At 38.9% G+C, this 22,058-nt stretch overlaps 1 protein-coding gene across 3 annotated transcripts in view; it reads left to right on the forward strand.

The window, feature by feature from the left end:
* The window catches only part of LOC117235430 (protein rhomboid-like), a 164,044-nt gene extending 143,420 nt beyond the window's left edge, over positions 1-20,624 (forward strand). For all 3 annotated transcript variants that reach the window (XM_033497442.1, XM_033497443.1, XM_033497441.1), the window contains exons 3-6: positions 10,660-10,925; positions 18,192-18,362; positions 19,289-19,444; positions 20,086-20,624. In XM_033497442.1, coding sequence (XP_033353333.1) covers positions 10,671-10,925; positions 18,192-18,362; positions 19,289-19,444; positions 20,086-20,406 — 903 coding nt within the window. In that variant the 5' untranslated portion in view covers positions 10,660-10,670 and the 3' untranslated portion in view covers positions 20,407-20,624. The remainder of the gene's footprint in view (positions 1-10,659; positions 10,926-18,191; positions 18,363-19,288; positions 19,445-20,085) is intronic.
* The last annotated feature ends 1,434 nt before the right edge of the window (positions 20,625-22,058 follow it).

A 22,058-nucleotide genomic window follows, 5' to 3' on the forward strand; every position in this document is an offset into this window, starting at 1 on the left:
TCCCTATTGAATCTAATTATGTCACAGCGTGTACCACAATTAATTCTGTTACAACGCACGATCTAATATCGTTATAGCCTAAATTTTACGACAATAATTCATACGATTTTGATTGATTAAAAAGACTAGAAATTCTCAAGATCCCGATGCTTGTCGCTATAATGACAATCTCCCGTGCTTTTATTCAATTCAGCTGAATTCAGGAAGTTATAAACAACAATTACGAATTTGCAAAATGCATGCTTATAAACCTGGTATATAATAGATGAAATCCGTTAGTATCGTTTTGTCTGTATGGAATGTAATTGGCTGTAACACTGAAAACTCTACCAAACAAGTAGTATAACATGTTCGTGTATATACATCAATTAACGTAGATTCCGGCAGTGTTTGTCACACTTACGCGATATACCGTGGAACACGACAATTTCCAGTCATATTTGTACCCGACAATTAGAACTAAACTCGGCGAACAATAATCTAACCAGGTGAAATAACCTAAAATTGAACCCACAAAGTTGTGCCACATAGAGGACCATGGTGACTCTGATCAATCGGTGTTTGTCGTGCATACATATGTACATGGGATATGTGCATTTCTCTTGGTATTTGTGCTTGACAATCAGAGCTGAAGTAACATTTGTGTCGGGGAGGTAGAAACAGGCGAAAATTGGTAAATCATCGCGTAATGCGTAACACGAGGCATAGCACGTCGCGTTCATGTCAACGTACAAATTATTAATTTCTATGAATTCTTTAAAACCTCATCATAGATGTATGATATTGTGCGTGTTATTATACAAACACTTTAACAATTCTCTTTATACGTTTCCACGTACATTACAAATTTCTTCGTATGCCCTTAGCTGAGATTCAAGTTTCTGGCGGCCCATATTCCTGTCAATTTCCTGGAGTATTGATAGATTTTACGACCTACATATATCGTAGTTATATATGTACAAGCATATCCAGTACAACAAAGCATTATTGGTTTGCCGCAGTGCCTGCTATGGCATTATTTTTACATCCCAAAATCCTGCTTGTAAACAGTAATGTAAAAATATCATATACGAAGGATTCAGTGGGAAGGATATCTTTTCCAAAGAGGAAAATAGACGTGACAATCGTATCTATCTAGTTTCTGCGATAATCCAGTCAGCCATTCCCCATTCTTCGATGATCAAAGAATTTCTAAGGCACCGTAAGTAGATACAAGGCTTTATTTTAATATATTCTTAATATTTTTCAAATATTAAAATTATTTCCGATTAAAAATCGTCTCACTTTTTCATCGAATCTGCCGCGTAAGTGATATTTCATTAAAAAGAATCTAAAAGATTACAGATACTATACGTAACAGAGCCCGTGCGGTATAATCTATCGATTAGGATATCCATTAGGATATCCCTAGGAGACGAATATAATGCACATATATCGGGCTAAGTGGACTCTTTTTTACTACGAGCGAAAATTGGGATCGAAGTGATTGCTCTTGGTCCATGCCAGAAACAGGCTAAAATTGGTTAAAATTGCTTGAATTACGGAACGCGGTTTCGATCACGATAGACTGAGCTGAACTCGATTAGCGAGTGGGCTGAAGTGGAGCATGAACTGGACCGGTGTTCCACTTCGTGAGTGTTTGAAATTTGCGCGCACCGGAGGATCAATCGAACGGGAAAAATCACGACGTCGAGATATCGAGTGTCAGCAGCTTGCTCGTTCCACGTTCCAGTTAATTTTTCCTAGTAGGTACAAGTAACATTTTTTATTATCGGTTTACTGTTTCTTTTTTTTTTCTTTCTTTTTTAACTACACATTTATCACACATAAGTGAATTTGAACGTCCAATTTGGATATTCAGATATCAATCGTGATGAAAAGGATCTTTCGAGATTGACAATAAGCACTTGCATACATTAATTACCTAGCGCTTAGCTGCTGGATTTCTTAACGAATTTTTTAAGAACTTTTTAATGAATCTTACGATCTTACGGTCGCATATAACCTAATGCGTACTATTTTAATGCATTTTTAATATTTCAAATTCAATTAATATCATCAAACTCATCACTGTCAAAAATCATCTACTACCTTTTCCAATAAAAAATTTGCTATTTCTATGTACCACCTTCTCTAGTGATTCTCGTGTAAGTATTATCGCGTTACTAAATCAAGAAGATTAGACGTATATAGATAACACGTGCATTATAATCTCTGTGATATATCTCTGTGAGGCGAGTTATTTTTAACTTGAAGAATTTATTACTAAACTGGATCTTCCAGCGACTTTCTAGGAACATTAATTTTTATCATCATCAGTTTCAATGATGAAAGCTAACTCCTGTAACGATCGTTAAACAACCATCTAAATTCCATTCTAACCGCGAAACCAAAGGAAGCCCCATTGGAGAATCCAACCGGCAACTGAAAGTCATCCTGTTAAATTCTGGAAACGATCTCACGAGCGAAATAGAGGGAAGCCAGTCTATTCGAAGGGTTCGTGTCACTGGACACGAAAGATCGCGTGCACCAGGAAAAATGCAAAAATTAATCGAGAGATGGGCTAAAGTACCGGAGTGTAAGCTCGAGGCAAATCGAAACACGTTGAGTGGAAATTGTCGGATGAGGTTTTCCAACGTGCAGACCGCTCGTTTATTTAATCGCTCATTCGCGCGATCAATTATCGGCCACCGTCCCCCGATTAATCATCATCGTTCATTGCGAAAATCGCCGAGGGATGATGAAACACTGGCAAAGGTAAACGATTGTACAAAATTTCAGGGGAAAATGCTTTCGCGCGTGCAGAGGAAAAAATGTCGAATAAAAAAGATGGAACTCGTACATAAATTTTTCATTGTGATATATCCGTAGTATTTTATAATTGCGCTTCAGGGTTTATTCGTACTTTTGTCCAATTGTCCTACAAAGAACGTATTTAGTGATCGTGATTATTCGGATGACTATTTAAAAAGTGCGAATGTAAATGATACGAGTTAGAAATTTAAGAAACAATAACACCGCTTCTGGGAAAAATTAAGAAACTCGCAAAAGCGTTTCAAAAATTCTGACGAATATTTCCAACTAGCCGGATCCTCAAAATTTCCGACAGCTAGGAAATTCCTAAATCAAACAAGTCCTAAAACTAAAACTGCCCGCGAACCGGGTCACGTCCAACTTCCGCAAGCCTCCCAATTCCCATCGGTAATCGTGGTTTCGCGAGGTATCAATTTATGTTCCTATAAATCATCCATCTACCTGATGCATTCGAAATAGTTTGAAAAACTTCGAAAAAATTGCAAGTTATATTTAAGGAGAAAAAAAGAAGAAAAGTATACATAAAATTAAATTCTTTAAAAGAATCCTTCTTTTCACGTAGAACGATCATACACGGGAATTTTCTATATCTAATCTTCGTTTTTTTGGGAGAATTCTATGTAAACGTGATTTCTGTTGGGAAAACTTTTTGCTAAAAATATAGACGAGTTTTCTCACAGAAATTTTCCCGCGAATATAATCCCCGTCCATTCGTTGCAATTGATCAATTAATTACTTATTCTTGCAAGTAATTTCGATAAACTTTTTCTTTGTATATACAGTGTAAGTCTCGAATAACTCAGAATTTGTTGTCCAAAGATTCGGAACATTCAACGGCCTACCAGGGGCATTTATTAATTCTTCGAATAATTCTTTAATTAAAATATTCGAACGATTCGGAGGTTCGTTAAATCATTTAGTGTTCTAATTTTTTATTTTCGCATTCACTCATTTATAATAGATGAAAGAAAAACACGGAAAGAGTTGGTTTAAAATTGGAAATTATTTAGCCTTTGTGCACGATCACGATTTTGATTTGCGGTTGTCGTCGTTTCGACTAAAGCATTTCGGCGCGGCAAAGGCCTCGTGACAGAAAGTCGATAGGAACGTTGCTGAAAATTAATGAGCCAATCGTGTGTATCCCCACGCTGCTCGAGTTGCTGGCATAATTAATGATCCCGTTATTTGTAGTTTCTTCGGTTCTCATTGAACTCCCGTCGGTTTTCCCAGATCGATTCTGGTTCTTTCGATGAAATCGATCGATTAAATTAACACGTTGCTTGCCACGATGGTCGTCGGTGTCTGGCGTTGCTATATCTTTTAAGTGAGTGATTAAAGTAACATAAATTTCTAGGATTAGAAGATTCGTAACAGTGTTAATGACTAGTATGATATTTTGCAAAAATTGAATTGGCGCGGTATATTTCAATCTACCGTGACTCGCAAGGAAAAAATATATCAAATTGGCATGACAGTCAACGTGTTAACAGAATTTATTTGACAAATATTGAATGAAAAATTGTATGGTTAAAGTCACACGACAGCTAAACTGATTGATCAACTTCATCGAGGTTAATCGTTTAATCTGCGAAAAAATTGACGCTGCAACTGCTAACGGTTAAAGTATAAAATTTCTTACGGAAATCTTAGCCATACTCGCGCGACTCTCTACGAACTTTTAGGTTCTAGAAAAAATTACAACTCCTATGATCGATTTAATTTGCTGGAGTTTTGAAATTACCATGTGATAATGACAGGTTTATATAGAAAACACTCGGTGGTTTTAGAAGCGTTCATTTTAGAAGCGACCATAGATCGGTTTGCCCTCTGTTCCTCATGAATTGCTAAACTTCGCCAAAGTCGTAACTTCGCTCTAGCGGTTACTTTCCGAAAGTATTATTCATCGTCTTGCTCACCTTCTATATTAAAGTCCACTGACCAAAATCCTAGCGTCTGCAGACTTTAAAGTAGAAAAGTATCGAGAAATTCTTTGTTTGTTTAAAGCCTCTAGCAACCGAGAAGTTTTACCATGCTCTAAATCGAACCAACTTTCACGTTCTGAAACGAATAAGTTCCTAGATTTGTGTGCATTTTAAATAACTCGCTCGTATTCAGATGATTAATTAGAATATTTTTGGAATAGTCTAACCCTTTGATTTACAATTTGTCTTTTTAGCAGCTATTTAAACGAAGTACTTTTACTGCTGCGATACCTGTGTGTTGAATAGAAAACAAAATAATTCGCGAACTGCAAAGTAGTTTAAAGCAACTTTTGTTCTAAAAACGTAACAGGCCATTGTTGAATTGAAACTATATGCCGCGTGGGAGTTACGGATATTATCTGCGAGACAAGAAATTCAGACAAACCATGCAGAATTTCGTGACAGTGAAATACGTCGTATTTGTACAAAAGTATGTACTTACGCGAATGAATAAACGAAATAGTAAGACGTAAATATTTCGTAGAAAATGACGATGAACAAGTCTCTTTTAATATGACACTTTCTCAAACAGCTCTTTAACAACGAACAACGAATCTCTTTTGAGGTAAAACTTGAGAATGACTCGCTTCCTTATTGACGATTCCCAACCATCTTCGAATCGGTTACAAAAATACCCTGAACCACCTTCAATTTGGAAACTCAAGTGAAGTAATTAGCCCCAAATCAACCGAAATACCGTAGGCCGATAAGTACATATTCTAAAAATACAAAAGACCTCCGAAATCTAGAAAAATCTAGAAAAGTACCGTACGTAAACCATCATCGAAGAATCCTCCTCGATGTTTCTAAAACAAACCCAACAAATAATAATCCTATCATGGCAGAACTGTTAAATGTCGCGAACATATTCTTAAAACTCTTACAGATGGTCCAGTTCACCCAGAACGCTTCACTCCGTCAACAAACTACGCAAATTATTTTAAAAAAAGACCTTATCACCTTCATCAAAGAATAAAAAAAGAGGAGAAGCTCGACATTGCGAAAATAAATCTGAACAATATTAATCTTAGCACGAAAAAAAAGAAAGAAAAAATAACGGTAATCGCAAAATATTCTTAAATCCATTAAAAATCATCCACTTACGAAATACCTCGTTTCATTGGAACAAGCTATGTTCACATTAGCTGCTTGAAAAACCTCCCTTGCTATCGAAGACAGCAAGAGACAGAATGAAAAGAATATTGTACGTTATTATTCAGCGTTTCGAACTCAAAAAACGTGGAAGATCAAAGAAAGGACAAAGGACAACAGAGCATCAGGATAAAAGGAAGAATCCTCGCAGGTTGTAGCAACAGAGAGGAAGAGGCCGGTCGTCACGCGTGAAAGGGCAGTTGGAACGACTTGGACGTGGTCGATTATCGGTGATCAAGCACGTTGCGGTCATTGACGCGTGTTGTACGCGGGTGGAGTCGCATTGTTCTTCGTGCAGCCTGGGAGAGGCCTTAATTACGCCGCTCCTCGTACGTCGTGCGTGTACGTTTGATTTGCGTGGCTGGGCGGCCGTTACGTTAATTACGCGCGGACAAGTACACGCTCGCATCGGTCACGTCGATGCTTCATCCGAACGATGAACTCTCCTCGTTGAGAAACCTCGGTCGAATCGTCTTATCTTTTACTCTCTTTCCGCCGCTTCAATTTTTCTACCTGGTTTCTTTTTTCTTGGCTAGAATTTTTCTGAAATATTTTTGGTATTTTACGCGTATACGTGTCACATACATACATGTATCTAGGATCGTCGTGATAACATGTACGTTTTAATAAATCCGATGATAGATTCGCTCGTGCATTACAAAATACGGTAAGAGGCAGAGGAAGAGAAGAGAAAACATCGATGGAAGAAAATCACGTCGATCTAAAGACGCGATAGAAGAACGAGATGTTTAGAAATAAAATGGTAAAGCTAATGGAAGAAGGTATTTAAAAATACGTTTAATACCGTTAATGTCGATTTAACGAAGTATGAAATTTTAATAGAATTGCAACGAGTTTCGGGTAGAAAGAGATTTGATACAATAAAACCTCTAACAAGTAAAACATTATATCAAATGCTGCACATACCTCGGCGAACAAAAATAACCTGCCAGATTTATTGCACGCTCGAACAACCACGTAAAACACGGTATGATGAAACATGGCCATTAGACGTTTCAATTTGTTCCATGTTACCAGGCACAGTGTCTCATAATCACGTATTAACGTCGTTATAACGTCACGTGAGCGAAAACATTATGCCGAAAAAAGGCGAAACACCAGGGTGAAAAAGCGAAGAAAAGGAATGGGATGAAACAAATAATGGAAGCAGGTGTACCGTGAAATAACCAGGAATTAAAATTCAAGGCTACTGAATGTTAAAAAACTACGTTTCGCATTCGTCGAGTGGTCGAACAAAATGAAACCTACGCGATTAACGCGACAAAGAGGGGAAAAGAGAAAAGAAGTACGACGATACAACCTGCGACGGTGCACAATTTCTCTCTCTCTCTCTCTCTCTCTCTCTGCTTTCGCGCAGAATTCATTTACCAAAGCTGAAGAGGGTGAGAATCGCGCTATACCACCGCAACGAGATCATTTATCAACGAAACAAAACGATCGGTCGTTGCAATAATGAACATCAAACGTTGTGTCACACGTTGGCTCGTGGTCGAGTTAGTCCGAGGCGAGGAAATAGGGCGACAGAGGATGAGGAAGGGTGGATAGACGTTGATTTAAGCAATGTGCGCCAGCGAATCTTCATTTTCCTGAAAGTTTGAGTTTCAGGCGATTGTCGATGATCGTATCCCCGTGTTAAACATCGTTTTGAAATAGAAAGATCAAAGAAAGAGGTGTATTCGAAGACCACAAGGAATAACCACGATAAAGCTTCCTCTGAAACAGTTAAAAGAAAACGTTAAATCGTCTAATTAGAATCGAGGATAAAATAGATGAAATTATTGATCCATTGTCATTTCACGTTTTAAAAATAAAATAAAAATAAGCATACCTAGTATCGTTTCTCTCTAGTTTTCCATTTATATACAGAGTTGATCGATATGTCTTTTCCCTCAAACGGCAGTGAAATATAACGAAGAAATATAACGAATTTTCCATAACGACAAATACAGAACGCTATTTTATATTACAGCAGCAGAGAACTTGCACCACTGCGATTCTTAACCTCGCAAATGAGAAAATGATTCCGAACGTTGTGTGGGTGGTGTATCTCCGTGATCTTCGTAGTCAAAGATCGATTCGATTCGACTCGACTCCACTCGAGGCCATGGGTATATACAGAGGTAGAGACAGAGGCAGAAGGGCTGTGAAACGGGCGAAATCGTCTGGTTTCGACTATGAGCCCCAATAATTCAGAGGCAAATTCTATGGTGGCTCGACAACACTGGCCGAACAAAGACCGCTGCTGGAACGGACAAAGGGATCACCAGGATTGACCCCGGCGAAAGTTCTCGTCTCTGTCTCCTGTTCTCGCCACTCTTCCCTCTTTGCTCCTTTCTAGTCGGTGGCGTGGTTCTCTGTGTCACTATGGCTCTCTGTCTCTCGCTTCGCTTTCCACAAAACGAACCTCTGTCCTCCGCAACTACGTTCCTGTACCTCGTGAACCTGTGGACAAATGAATGCGTCGCAACCGTAGTTGGATTAAAGAGTGAACGATGCTGGAGTGAACCGTTGCGAGGCCGAGGGTTGGAATGGTGCGAGAAGGTCGTTGCGAAAGGCGAGACCGTGGAAAATGCTTTGAGGGTCGAAAATGGTGCTCGATGTTCTCTCTTTTTATGGACAATTTAATACTTGATGTTTCTTTGGTTAATTAGGACAACTTGGGATTTTCGCAAAGATTCTATCGCAGGATTTCCTATAATGGAATTACTACCGATGGTAGATATTCACGAGAAAAGTTATTTAGGGTAGCAAATGGTAGCTTCTCGTTTAGGGTTAATTCGATTAATTAACCGACGAATATATCGATGTTGACTAAACGAATCCCTGTTCGGTTGTGTTAATCTACTTATAAGATTATTAATGGAAAATCCATTTCTAATTTTGAATATTCTCACGTATTACATACATTCTTCTACGTGTTTGCACATTTAAATTCACCATAAATTTATAAGTATCCGCAGTACATAAAACACCGTCGCCTATAATGCCGCTTGGCAGAGTCAGGAGCTCGGAAATTTATCGAAGACGATAGTTCCAACAAGAAGACCAAAATGTTGAAATACGGGAACGCTATACTTAAAACCGCGAGCAAATTAATGCCTACTAGCTGGCGAGCAATAAAGTGTGGCTTAAATTAAAGCGACTTCAGGGAACCATTCGCTGCTAACTATTCGTCTAGATAGCCTATTCGCGCTAATTATATATTCCATTGCTTTTGCCTTTCTATTCTCCTCTCCGATCCTTTTCGTCTCGAAACGAGTTTTGTTTAATCGATATTCATCCCAGTCACGTCGATTCGATTTTGCTTGCGACTTCCTCTTCTTCTTCTTTTACGTTTTTCAATTTTCATAGAAGCATTTATCGAGAAAAGTAGGAATCGTGGGTAAAAAGAAAGCACGATAAATGAAGAAAGAAGGCAGTGGTTCATAAATTACGATTAGTCGAGCTTGCGGCGAAATTATCGCAATAACGGGACAATGATCGAACGACGATTCAGTCTGGCGAAACGTAGTTATTTTTCTATCATCGTTGCGTGTTCCTCTCTGTTTCTCTCGCGTGAAGCTTTTCGTTTATTAATATTCAAGGGGGTATTCTGGTCTAGAAATGTGAAAAAATCGAAAAATTGTTTTTTCATATTTCCAAAGTTTAAACATTCGAGAATATGCCCTTGAGAGAATTTTTCAAAATTTCAATTATTTTATGAGTTACAGCCATTTTTGTGACGCAGCATCTGCCCCGGTCCGACCAATGTGCAATAAACGGTAGACGCTGCCCGAGTACCTACGTCTCAAAACTTTAAACGCGTTTTTCTCGAAACTACTTTTTTCGAGTTGGCGTGCACGATATCTCAAGTTCTAATGAACGGATTTATTTTAAATTTGGTCTGAATATTCCTTATATACTCCTCTATCGTCCGGACCACGCTCGGCTCAAAATCTTTAATATTACTATTTTTTAAACGTTCGGAATTGTCAAAAAAACGTGCGAAATAAGAAATTTTTTTCAAACGGCCGTCATTTTGTGAAAAAATGTTGTATTGACTTTTCCAAGGTTCAGACGATAGCGGCATCCATACTAATTAAGAATCCGTTCGCATTTTTTGTTTCGAATGACCAGAAGGGTTGATATCATGCACGCCACGACACCCCATTTTTTTGGCAGCACCCACTTTGCCAGCTCATAACTTTTTAAATATTGAGTTTTTTTTCAGTGAATTTTCTACGTAATCTCGAAATATCAATAAACAAATGCTAAACAGAAGGATAGCAAAAATATTTTTTGTTTCGCTTGTACAGAGCTTCAAAAATCGCCCGAAATTCATGCCTCTAGACCAGAATACCCCCTTAAAATGCCACTTCGAATCAAAATAATAAAATATTTCAGTTTCTACCTTTTTGTTAAAAAAATCATTCGTGCTTTCATTTCCGAACCAAATACTCTGTCGATATTTAAAATACCATGATTATATCGATTTGAATTTTTCTTCTAACTGATAGCCTTAATCTTCGATCATCGAATTCAGAAAATCCAGGATAAATATCTTTTTATCGTTTGAAATGTCATCCTCCGGACCAAAGAATGTATCAGCTTATTTTAACTAATTCTATTCAATTAATTTTAACCATTAAATTATCCAAAAGAGATCTCTCTGGTTCCATGATTAACAGGAGTTGGTGATCTCTTTTTGCAGACCAGGCCATCATGGACGTTGAGGCAGCGCTGCTGGAGAACTCTCCAACACTGTCGACGATCTCGTCGGATTGCACCGACACCACATATTCCGGCCCCGGCTCGCCCTATTCCCCGGAATCGCCGATCATCGTCACCTCCTCGTACAAGAAGACAAAGGATGACGAGATCACGCCTAGACCGACGCCCAGGCACCCGCTACCGCCCCGGAAGCCCAACTTCCGGATACGACCGCCCTACCTTATGATCTGCATCAGCATCATAGAGGTAACTCTAATAAATCCACTCGTTTGTTCATCTTTCAGAAACTTTATCTATCGATCGATAATTTCATCCTAAATAGACTGTGTGGAATATTTATGCGAATTCATATTTTTAAATGCACGGATAAAGAATTAAAACTACCTAAAAAAAAAAAAAAAAAAATGTGTTCTACTCTAAACGTTCGAAAGTTAAATAAATTTAAATGAAATATTTATGTTTGAAATTAAGTTTAGAATAGTTTGGGTAGCTTGTTTCTCGTGTTTCATATATTTCTGCATTTGTGCGAACGCTTCTTCGTATTTACATTTGTACACCGATATAAATGTAATCGCGCGACTATTCGCAATCTGTTAATAGATTAGAATTTTGAAATATGTGCGTTCGTGAGCGTAACTATGGGACGTTTGTTAGAATGATTTCGAGCTAGAGCAAGGATGTTTGCGAATGAATGGCGAAGTTCGAGTGGAACTCACGATTTCGGTAATTTGATTTGGAAATAGACGCGTTCTTGAATGGTTTGCGAGACTTCGCCGTGATTCATAATTGAGCACTGATTAATGGTTTTTGGGATGGTTGGTGAACCGTTTGAGTGCAGTGCAATTTACAAATGGAGGTGAAAATTAATTACAAGATAAAGATTGTTTTAATCCAACCAAATGGAAGCCTCGAACGAGAGTCTAAGTGTACGTTCGGCGATATTATTTTGCGGAAGAGCGGTTTTTAAGTTCCACTTACTTTCACTCCATCAGTTTTAAATATCCAGCGTTCTTCTCGTGTTCTACGTTACGTCGCTTGCTGACGAAATATCTGCAACTTTCGCATGTGTTAGAATGATAGTCGCTGTACCGTGAAATTTTCGTTCCCGTTTTCCCACCCTCGACAGCAAACAATTCTACAGAAGCGAGAAATCGGCGAAAAGAGGTCGCGCCTCTATCGACAATTACAAAAGGAAGCTCTCGATCTCTAGCAAAAATAAAGAGTCCTCCGCGTCGATATTATTCCGCGTGACGTCGAATCCGGCAAACCGGATGCTCACCGAAAAACGTGAATGCATCGCACGATTCGTCCGAGCTCGAAAAATTTCCCATTAGCCGGGCTAATGCGTCGTTGAGGCTGTTCTGCGACAAGGACGAGACGATGGGAATCTCTCTCAATTATTCGCACGAGTTCACGAAGGAATATCGTACTGGTATTTCAAGAAACTCTAGCTCGACTTGAACGGAGAAGAAAAAATAAAAGAAGGGAAGAGGAACGAAGACGAAGAAGAAAGAGGGGAAAAAATGGAGTCGAGACGTTCCTCAGTCTGTTCTATATCTTTCTTTTTTCGTGCTTTCGCGTTCCTCCGTCGGATTCTTCTCTCTGGCTCGATAATAATTCCAGTGAGCTTATTCGAGCACTTCCGGAAGCTCGCCGGTACGAGCAGCGAACGTGGCGGATAAAATGCGCCGAGTTAAAGCCACCAAGTTAAATGCACCTTTCTTTCCTCGCTCAGTTTCACGCAATAAAACAGAAGTTAACGCTGTCGACGGAGTTAATGAAACGGCGCGAGATCGGCGGTTGAAAAGAATGGCGGCTCGCGATGCGGAGGTCCGATTTCCACGCGATAATCGAGCAGATAACAGCGACAGAACGATTATCTTGCGGGATGTTCTGCAATGGATATTGCGAGCGTCCTGAATTTCATCGTTCAAAGTTTTCACACCTGTCGCAAGGAAGCGAATTAATTTACACGTTCAGGAAATTTTAGAACGGACGATTTTCTGTTTTCTTTTAGGGAACGTTCTCGGATAGATACCGAAAATTCTCTGAATTTAGTGTTTTTTAAAGTTTCCAAAATCGTTAGAGGAGAAAAATTCTGTTGATTCGGGCGATTGCTAATTTGAAAATTTGGAAATTAGAATGAGCAACGTCTTTTCATCTTCTTTTGGTTCTTCGTTTTAAACAATGTTCTCGAACGGGTATCACAGCTAGTGTCTTAATAAATTTGGTCTTCTAAGACTCTCAAGATAGATCTCTGCCTGTTCGTTCGCATCATTAGTCTCAGTTGTGAAGTTTGATAATTCGATATTGATAGTAGACGTAAACAGTGGCTAATGGGTTTTTTTAAGTCGATATCCAAGAGAATGATAAGAGATATTTCTTGGTTGTAAAAAAGATAAGCGGAAAGTATTATGGGAATATTTAAAGTCATAACGGTTGGTCCAAGTTAGTCAACTTCGTGACAAAAGATACAAGATTAATCTTGAATAAGAGCGAAAATTTGTACAGTTCCATTTAAGTTAGGAAATGCTTTTCACGATCCAAAGTACGTAGTATGTTTAATAATTACATTTCTTGTAACGACTTTCTCGTTCGCTCGCGCATGAGACATTAATATTTAATATTTATTTTACAAACGATGCACAATTGCGTACAAAGGCAATGTTTATTACGTAACTTGTTGAAAATTGACGTTCGAGTTGGACGCCACCTCATTCAGAGCTTTTACACCTGCCTGCATTCACCAAAGGCAATAATAATAACGAATAAATTACATTTTCCCCTCATTTTTCATCCTATCAAAATGTACGATATTGTCAATTATCCCGCAGGTAGAAAGAAGCAAATTTCCACTTTGCCGCAATTGAACAAGTACGTTCGTTAGATTCGAGCTGTAAATATAAATGATCTACATATTACTATCATTTTATACTAAATCAAGATACAACGTATTTGCAGCTACTCAAAGTTACAAAAAAAAAAACACGCTATTCTACAGTTACTTTTGTGGCAATTGACCAGAAAATTCCACTCGATCGATCGATTTCTGCATATACTTTGCCACGGAACCAATTCCTCTCTCTCTCTTTCTCTCTCTCTCTTTCTCTCTCGTACGAAACAGGTTCCAGCAAAAGGCGAATAATCCAAAACCGCGTAAAATTCCTGTTCCTCAAGCAATAAAGGGATATTCGACGAGCTGTGCTCGACCCGCAGAGAACAGCCCTCTCTGGTAAAATCAGAGTTGGCGTGGTGGCTGATTCGTCGAAACAGGGAGGAATCTAATCGGCGTGCAGGTCCAGTTTCGCGCGATGAAACGAACGATAACGTTTTCCAGCCGTGTGGACCTTTAATGAAAACGCTGAGATAGCGGAAACGGTGATATCCTGGTTGAAACGCTCGGCGAAAAGTCAACTTCCGTTTCGGTAATAATCGTGCCACCGACGCGACTGTTCGCTTCGCGTTCTTCGCGTGTAATAACGCCACCAGGAGAGGATGTAGGATAACGAACGCTATAAATCAGAAGTAAAAACGTGTACCTGTAAATATAGCTCGTTAGAGAGTTCTGATAAATCACTAGAAACTTCCCATCGAAGGGTGGAAGTCTCTTAACGCCAGCACAATCGCCGTTAATCGCTGGATACCAATTTTTCAATCGTAACTGCTCGTATCTGTTGTAGAAACGACGACAAATTGATGAATTTCCGATGCAGATAGAAAACCGAAGGATTAGTGCGTGGAAAGGACTTTCGAATGTTTGAATTATCGCATGTTTCTGTTGAGAATTTTGGATCTTAATGGCCGAAATAGTGGTATAGAAACACTAAATTTATACTTAGAATTTGTATCAGAATAATTATATATTTATTTGATAAACGATTTCAAAGATATTCGTCGATACACATTTGCACGCGTCTCAGCATTTTCTTCCATACCAGACTGTTAACTGAACAGTTTACGTTCCTTTGTTTTCGAGACGCCGCGTACACGCATACTTTCACACACTGATATTCACATACATGTATACACTACTACGCAGCTAATCTAGTCTAGCAGATAACATTATACGTATCTCAATAATTTCAATTGATAACGATAAATAGTATTAAAAAAATTGGAGAACGTTTGAAAGTTTTTGTCACGATTATAGAACCTCGTAGTTTTCTACTTTATTTGTTACAGTAAAAATATTGGATGCGTTGTTTGTATTCGTATTCACGTTTTATCGAATATCGCTCGCTAATAAATGTACTTTTTCTTTCTTTTTTCTCTTCTTTTTTCAAATAAATTGAAGCGTAAAGTTTTATAGTTAAGCAGAGAAGCGAAAAATACTCGTATACATTTGTTTCCGTAGGCGGCCGACAGTTTATGATTTATTTAATGGAAGAAACCAAAACGAAACTGGTACACGACCAATCCATGAACTTTATCGTTCTCTCGAGCGATGTTATATCTCGGCAACACTGACCATACATCCTACAGGCGCATTTTTTTCTTCAGATCGAGTCTCTCGTCGGATATAAAATTTCACGATAGAAATTTCAAACAGAAATGAAAGATTGAAAGTACGAGATTCCTATTGGATTGTCTGTCGTTACAGTAGTACAATAGTTTCGATCGATTGTGCGTTAAACTCGATTCACGGATCTCCTGGGAGATCATTTTGTATCTATGATATAGGGTAACAACGTGAGACAATATCGATCTATTCATTGTTTTAATATTTAGGTCACTTGAAATATCGAGAATATACGGTCAACTATTTTTCTTATTTTTATCTGTTTCTAATTATTTTTATTTATTTTATATTTATCGTTTTGCATAGATAAAATTCATGATATTATTAGTAATAAAATGTCAAATTCATATCATATAATTGATCTATAATTTTAGCGAGCTTCAAACGTCGATAACATGACTTTTAAAATATTAGAGCAATTTTCATTTTCTATCGTTATCGTTATCGTTTTCAAGTATCAGTTTTGCTATTTCTGACCATTGTATATTTGTTTTGTTTTTTTTTTCTCTCTAAAATCTGTGGAATTTTAGCAAACTCTAAATATCAGAAATACGTTTTGATATACTTTTTTCCTTAATCGTTACATTCTCTCATATTACTATTTCCATTCGTCAGTGCCAATTTTACCTTAAATTGCAACTATTAAAACGCATAGATCTTCTAGAACGCATTTGCCTTTCGTTATTTCCCTTTTATCAAGAACCATGGGTTCCATGAAACAGAATCTTCTTTATTCGTAATTGTTCGGCTGTAATATCCGATAATTTTTAATCAAATCCATCTCGATGCTTGCTGTACCCAGGAATTTTCAAATTTATTACTTCGAGCGATCCGATGGTCCTGAAAACCTCGCGAAACTCGCTGTATAATCAGAACCCGGTCGAATCGAGAGAAATCGTCCGATGACGACAGGTGTTTCTAGCCTGACAACTATATGCCTCCGACAACCATCCAGTTTCGGCAGGAAAAAAAAAGAGAGGAAAAAAATAGAAAAAAAAGGATTGATGTTCTCGTGGATGTTTTGACGTGCTTCGTGTTCCGTGGAAATTTATTCGTTGACCATCCCGATAAATGGCGAGGAAATTCGTTTTATGAATAATTTCGTTCGAACAGACTAGTCCCAGCTGTTCTACGATCGCCGAAATAATTGGAAAAGCTGTTTATTGGCGTTCGTGCTCGTCCATTTATATCCGCGAAATTCCTGACAGACACTGTGTATCGATATTCTTTTAAAGTTCGTCATTCATATTCCAGTCTATAAATCTTTTATTAGAGATTCCTGCGTAATTCGACGTTATTACGAACCCTTCAATCATAAGATCCCATCTCAATCGAAGAAATGACAACAAACGTCCACTTAATCACGTTCAAACACGCGTAATACGTCTCTCAGGCTCCGAACGAGACTGTCCGACCTCGAAACTTATCGTAAAACGTGCTCCTCCTTCTCATTATTCAGAAACTTCTAGCTTTTCTTATCGTCCATCCGCGAAACTGGAAATTCAAGCGCACATGCCCATGTATCAAAGTTTCCGTGGCAATTTTCATAGCGCATATTTACTCGACAGTTTAGCTCAGACTTACGACACGCCGGCAGCTCGTTGGACCACAAATCGTACAAAATCTCGTATCTCTTTCTCCACTCCTCTCGCCCCTGTTCGCTACGATCTTTTCGCTCTTTTCCGCGGAGGAACGTTTCTTCTTACGTTTGACCTGACGCGTTCACGCCCCGGATCGCGACACAAGGTTTCCCCCGCGTAAATCATCCGGCGATGCGGATACACGCCGCTTTCGTGCCCCCCTTTTCCCTTTTATCTTTACGTCCCAGCTTTTACGAGCACTGTGTGCCTTCCAGTCGCGGCACGTTGTTTAATGTAAATAACGTAAGACGAAAGATTCGAAGAGTTGGAAATTAGAAAATTGCAAATTACAGGATTTGGAAATTTGAATATCTGAATATTTGGAGACTCGAAGATATTCGGAGGTGCAGAAATTTGAAAATTTGAGAATCGTTTTTAATCTTTATTGGATGATGTTCAAACTACGTTGAAATATCCGTGATCAAAATAAGATTCGTCCTTAGCTTAGCAAAGATATTTTCGATATAGTTTTACTGTCGTAATTACCTACGATTGTTGATATTATTAGAAAAAGCAAGAATATTGAAATTTCCACGTGGCAAACTCTATTCGGTTCATCGACTGAACCAAAGGAGCAAAAACTCGAACGCGCATTATCGATGAACAACCTAACGAATAATTAATTCCATTGGCGTATGGAAATTCGACCAGGCAAAATGGTAATTAATCAAAACTGCTTGTTTAATGCCGAATAAACTGCCGTCGCGTCGTTGTCAGCCTTTAAATAATGAACGATCCGAATATTCCTAGCGTTATTATGAATGATAATTGACGCCGTGCACGGTGCGCTTAGCTGCGAGAAAAGACGCTGTGTTATCGCGAAACCAGCCGTATAATTCGTTCATTGTCGTGAAAATGGCTGGCGTAGCGTAACGCCGTGAGTTTAATTGGAATTAAGATTTTCTGAAAACCTTCGTTTCTTATAACATCGTGCAACGTCCAACTGATATTCCTTGCCAAATCCTTAGAACCAACGTTTCACCGAGTCCAACAAATTACAACCACAACGATACAAAACAATTGAAATTCAATCTCAAACTTTCTATATTTCTTACGACAAACGAAACTCATCCTTAAAACACTTTTCATCGTATCGTACGGATCGTACAAATTCTACACAGTGTCGATACCATACGATACTATTCAAATATGATTTTTATAAAATCGCTGTATCCTTTGTCAAAGCCCAGCCTTAAAACACATTTCACTAGAAAATTCAAATATCAGTCTCGATTTTCAAACGCTGTATACTAGAACTTACCCTTGCAAACACGTGACGCTACACGTTATCACGCATCCTGTACGCTAAATAGCATGACATCGACGATTAAAATGCATTCTGGATGACGACAGATAGCCGTTCACTGCCTGGGAGACGAGGCGACGTTGCGCAGGTGGTTGGTCTACGATCCACGTCAGAGGGTGCAGGGCTGGAGGTTCGTCTCGTACATGCTGCTGCACTCGAACGCGCTTCACCTTGCGTTGAACGTAGTCATCCAACTGGTGCTCGCCACTCCGCTCGAGGTGAGTTAATCAAACTAATTGTCGACCAGCCAGCCTCGTTCGTTGGCTACTCTCTTTCTCTTTTCTCATTCGCAATGCTCGGCAAAGTGTATCTTTGGGTGAACCGATCGATCGCGTTCAAAGGGGCTGCGTATCGAGTAAAAAGTCATTATCGAAAGAACACAAAGGCATGGAAAGAACGGCAGGTGGAATTTAACATTAGAACTATCGAGGGATAAAACTTACGTCAGGGAAATTAAAGCGTAATGTATGGACGAGTGTACACAGGCTATCGGTATTTTTGTTTAGTCATTCGCGATATTGGCATTTAAACAACGTTTGAATTAATGATTCTTCGATGTAGATAGACGAACGTTGTTTCGATTAAGAATTATACTGGTTCTGTTTAAAATGTAAAACATACGCGATCTTTATTTATAACCTACGGTATCTTCCTCGGTCTTCCGTTATTTTTTGCGAAATATTTTCTCCTAACGAGCCATCGTTTATCCGTAGATTTCGCAAAAAAGTCACGGAAAATTCGCGATATTTGCCGTCGTAAATCTAGAAAATTTGTACGAGTCGAATCATTACAGATTGGTCATTTCGGCGTTGGTAAATTTGTAAAATTTTTACGGAAAATAACGGATTGCTTATTTATTGATCGGTCAAATATATATAAAATTTCTATGGGAAGTGATGAATGAGTTATTCGAAACACTCTGATAGTTCTAATATTAAATGGATGGAAAATTTTACACTGGCTAATTGATCGAAATTTATCATCCCTTTTAATTCTTTTTCTCTCGCATTTTGTCATTGTCTACATTTTTTAGTTAATCGATTAATATTCGACGAACGAAGAGAGAATTTCGTATTAGAAAGAATGTTTTCTAAGGGCATAGAAAATATGTCGAACGAACGAAAGACGATATCGGTGGTCGTAGGTGGAACAGGGTCGAATAGGGGTGGCAACGATCTACTTAGGAGGTGGTGTTTGCGGAGCCCTTGGAGCATCTCTTCTCCAACCGAGCCTCTTCTTGGTCGGCGCTTCTGCGGGTGTCTATGCTTTACTTACCAGTCATCTGGCGCATCTCTACCTGGTTAGTTACAAATTATATTATTCTGCTATTATTGACATACGTATGCGTATAAAATAAAATTTATCTATGCGGAAGTTGTCGATTCCTTTTTATCTTTCTTTGCATCCTTATTGTACCTTATTGAAGTAACGTTTCAAATCGAAAGTTTTAAATCTACGCTTACACACATAGAAGAACACTCTGCTTGTAGACGACTAGGTAACGATTGTTCAACTTGCTTCGTACAATTTTAATTTGCTCGAACTTGCCACATTCTACTACAATCTTCTACAACGAACTCTAACACAACCGTCTAGTTTCGTTCGTCTTTTATTATTTGTAACGTCACCGACATACTTGCCAGATAATTAAAAGAAGATGTTCCATGTCGTTTACAATCACCTTAGTTGCCCAGAAGTTCGTAATCTTGTTGTAAATACACCATGATCCAACTTTCTGCAACTTCGTTACGCCGCGTCTACTGCTGCGTTTTTAGTTTTAATGCCATCAAGATTTCCTTAAAAACGAAACCTTGCGACATCTTCTCGAATTAATACCGCTTCGATCCAATTTCCCTTAACGCGAACAAACACGAACAACTTTTATCTACCAACCACTCGTCGAACATTGACTCATGACTCTTCTCTGTCTTTAATTTCCAGTGTCACGGAGAACTCCGCTACGCCGGCTGGCGTCTAGGTGCCGTGTTACTCTTAGCAAGCGCAGACGTCGCGTCACTTCCAATTCCAGCACTGCTCGGTTGCGGTAGAGTCGGTTGGGCAGCTCACGTGGCTGGCGCCCTGGCAGGGCCACTCCTAGGCCTGGCAGTGTTCCCGAATCAAAGCAAGAAAGACGCTAGAGGACGAAGATTCGTGAGGTTCGTGCGACTTCTAAGCGCGATCAGCGTGATGCTGCTCGTGGTTGGCGCCATTTTGGGCAACATCTACGTGATCGCGTTGCCACAGCTGAGGAAGCCCTCCTGACAGAGGATCGAGCTGCTCGTCAAGCTCTGCAGACGGTCCTTCCTCATCGTCAAGATCAGAGAGGCCGCCGAGAGCGTTTTCGAGTAGGAAATCGCGCAACTCGCTGGCAATGGGAAAATTTTTACGACGTTGCTCGGACCCAGGGAAAGAAATGATCGTCGTCGAAGTTGGGATCGCGTGAAATTATGAGAAAAGAAAAAAGAAAAAAAAAGAAGAAGGAAGAAAAAGGAACAGAATTGGAAGATAACGTTAAAGACGAAGAACTTTCGGAACTAAAAATTTCTCGAATTTGCAAGCAAAAGTAATACGGAATTGTAAATGGAACTGAGAAGCATCGTTGAAAAAATATGTCGGCGAATGTATTACGGTGAGGTGAGAATTTGTAGATTGTTATTGCGATACGCGTGGAAGAAAAATTGTTGTTCGAACTGCGCAAATGGGTGAACAATTAGATGGAAGGAAAAATAAGACGTTGGATATAAATGAAACGGAACAGAAAAGCATCGTGCTCTGTTAAAGGGCAAGTGGTGGATGTACAACGTGAACGTAAATCGATTGGAGCAACTACTCGCAGACTGTTGTTGCGATACGCGTGGAATAACAAATTTTGTAAACCGTGCAAATGGGTAAACAATTAAATGGAGAGAAGAGTAAGAAGCACGTGGGAGGTATTACGATTGAAGACTATTTGCAAGTCGTTGTTGCGATACGCATGGAAGAAGAGATGCTTCGAACTGTTCAGTTGAGTGAATAATTAAGTTAAAGGAATAGAAGGCTTCTTATTTGCAGCGATTGTCGGATATAAAATTGAGAAGAAGAAAATTGAAGATGGAAGGAAATGTATCTATCGAAGGAAGAAGAGAGCAGAAGAGGGACAAAGATACATGTACGTTAATCTTATTAAGAACTTGGCTAAACTTAGAGTTTATCAAGCCGAGAAAAGCGTGCGTTTAATTACAAAAGGAGAAAGACTTTCCGCAACAAATATTTAAATATTTAAGGGAACGAAAATCGCTGAGGAATTAAAACCGAGTAAACGATCCAGCGATTTCTATCGAAATAATATTTACCTTTACCGAAACTGCCAGAAGAGAACCACTCACCGAATGAGTCGCCTAAAATAGATAAAAAATAAAAATAAAGAAAAAGCAAGATCAACCGATCAACCAAAAAAAAATAAATAAATAAACAAATAAATAAATTTGAAGGGAGAGAAAGAAGGAAGAAAATTGCCTGAAATTCCAGCTGGCTCGATTCAAGTTTCTTCGACTGTATCGACAGGAATGATCAAGGGTCTCCTTTTCGAAAGAACTATAGCATCCTGTCTGCGTTTAGTATACTTCTCTGCAAGGTCTAGCCGTTCTTCAATTTCTGCCTGATGTATTCGGCTAGCGGGAAGGAGCAGAAAGATATTCTGGAAATTTACGTTGGCCAAGCTGTCTCTAATCGTGGGATTACGAGAGGTCGTTGCTCGTGGCCAACGTTTGTTCCAACGGCTGACGAATCGACGTCGTTTCGACGAAGAATGGACGCGTCGTATAAATCGCTTATATCGCGATTCTTTATTGCACTCATCAATGTTAAGACGCCAAGATGAATAGGAAACTTCGACTTGACGCTTTTTGGTGTTTGTTTGGATGAAAGCGGAGGAG

Source organism: Bombus vosnesenskii, unplaced genomic scaffold, assembly GCF_011952255.1.
Source record: "Bombus vosnesenskii isolate JDL3184/JDL3185 unplaced genomic scaffold, Bvos_JDL3184-5_v1.1 scf7180000013316, whole genome shotgun sequence".
NCBI classification, from domain to species: Eukaryota; Metazoa; Arthropoda; class Insecta; order Hymenoptera; family Apidae; genus Bombus; species Bombus vosnesenskii.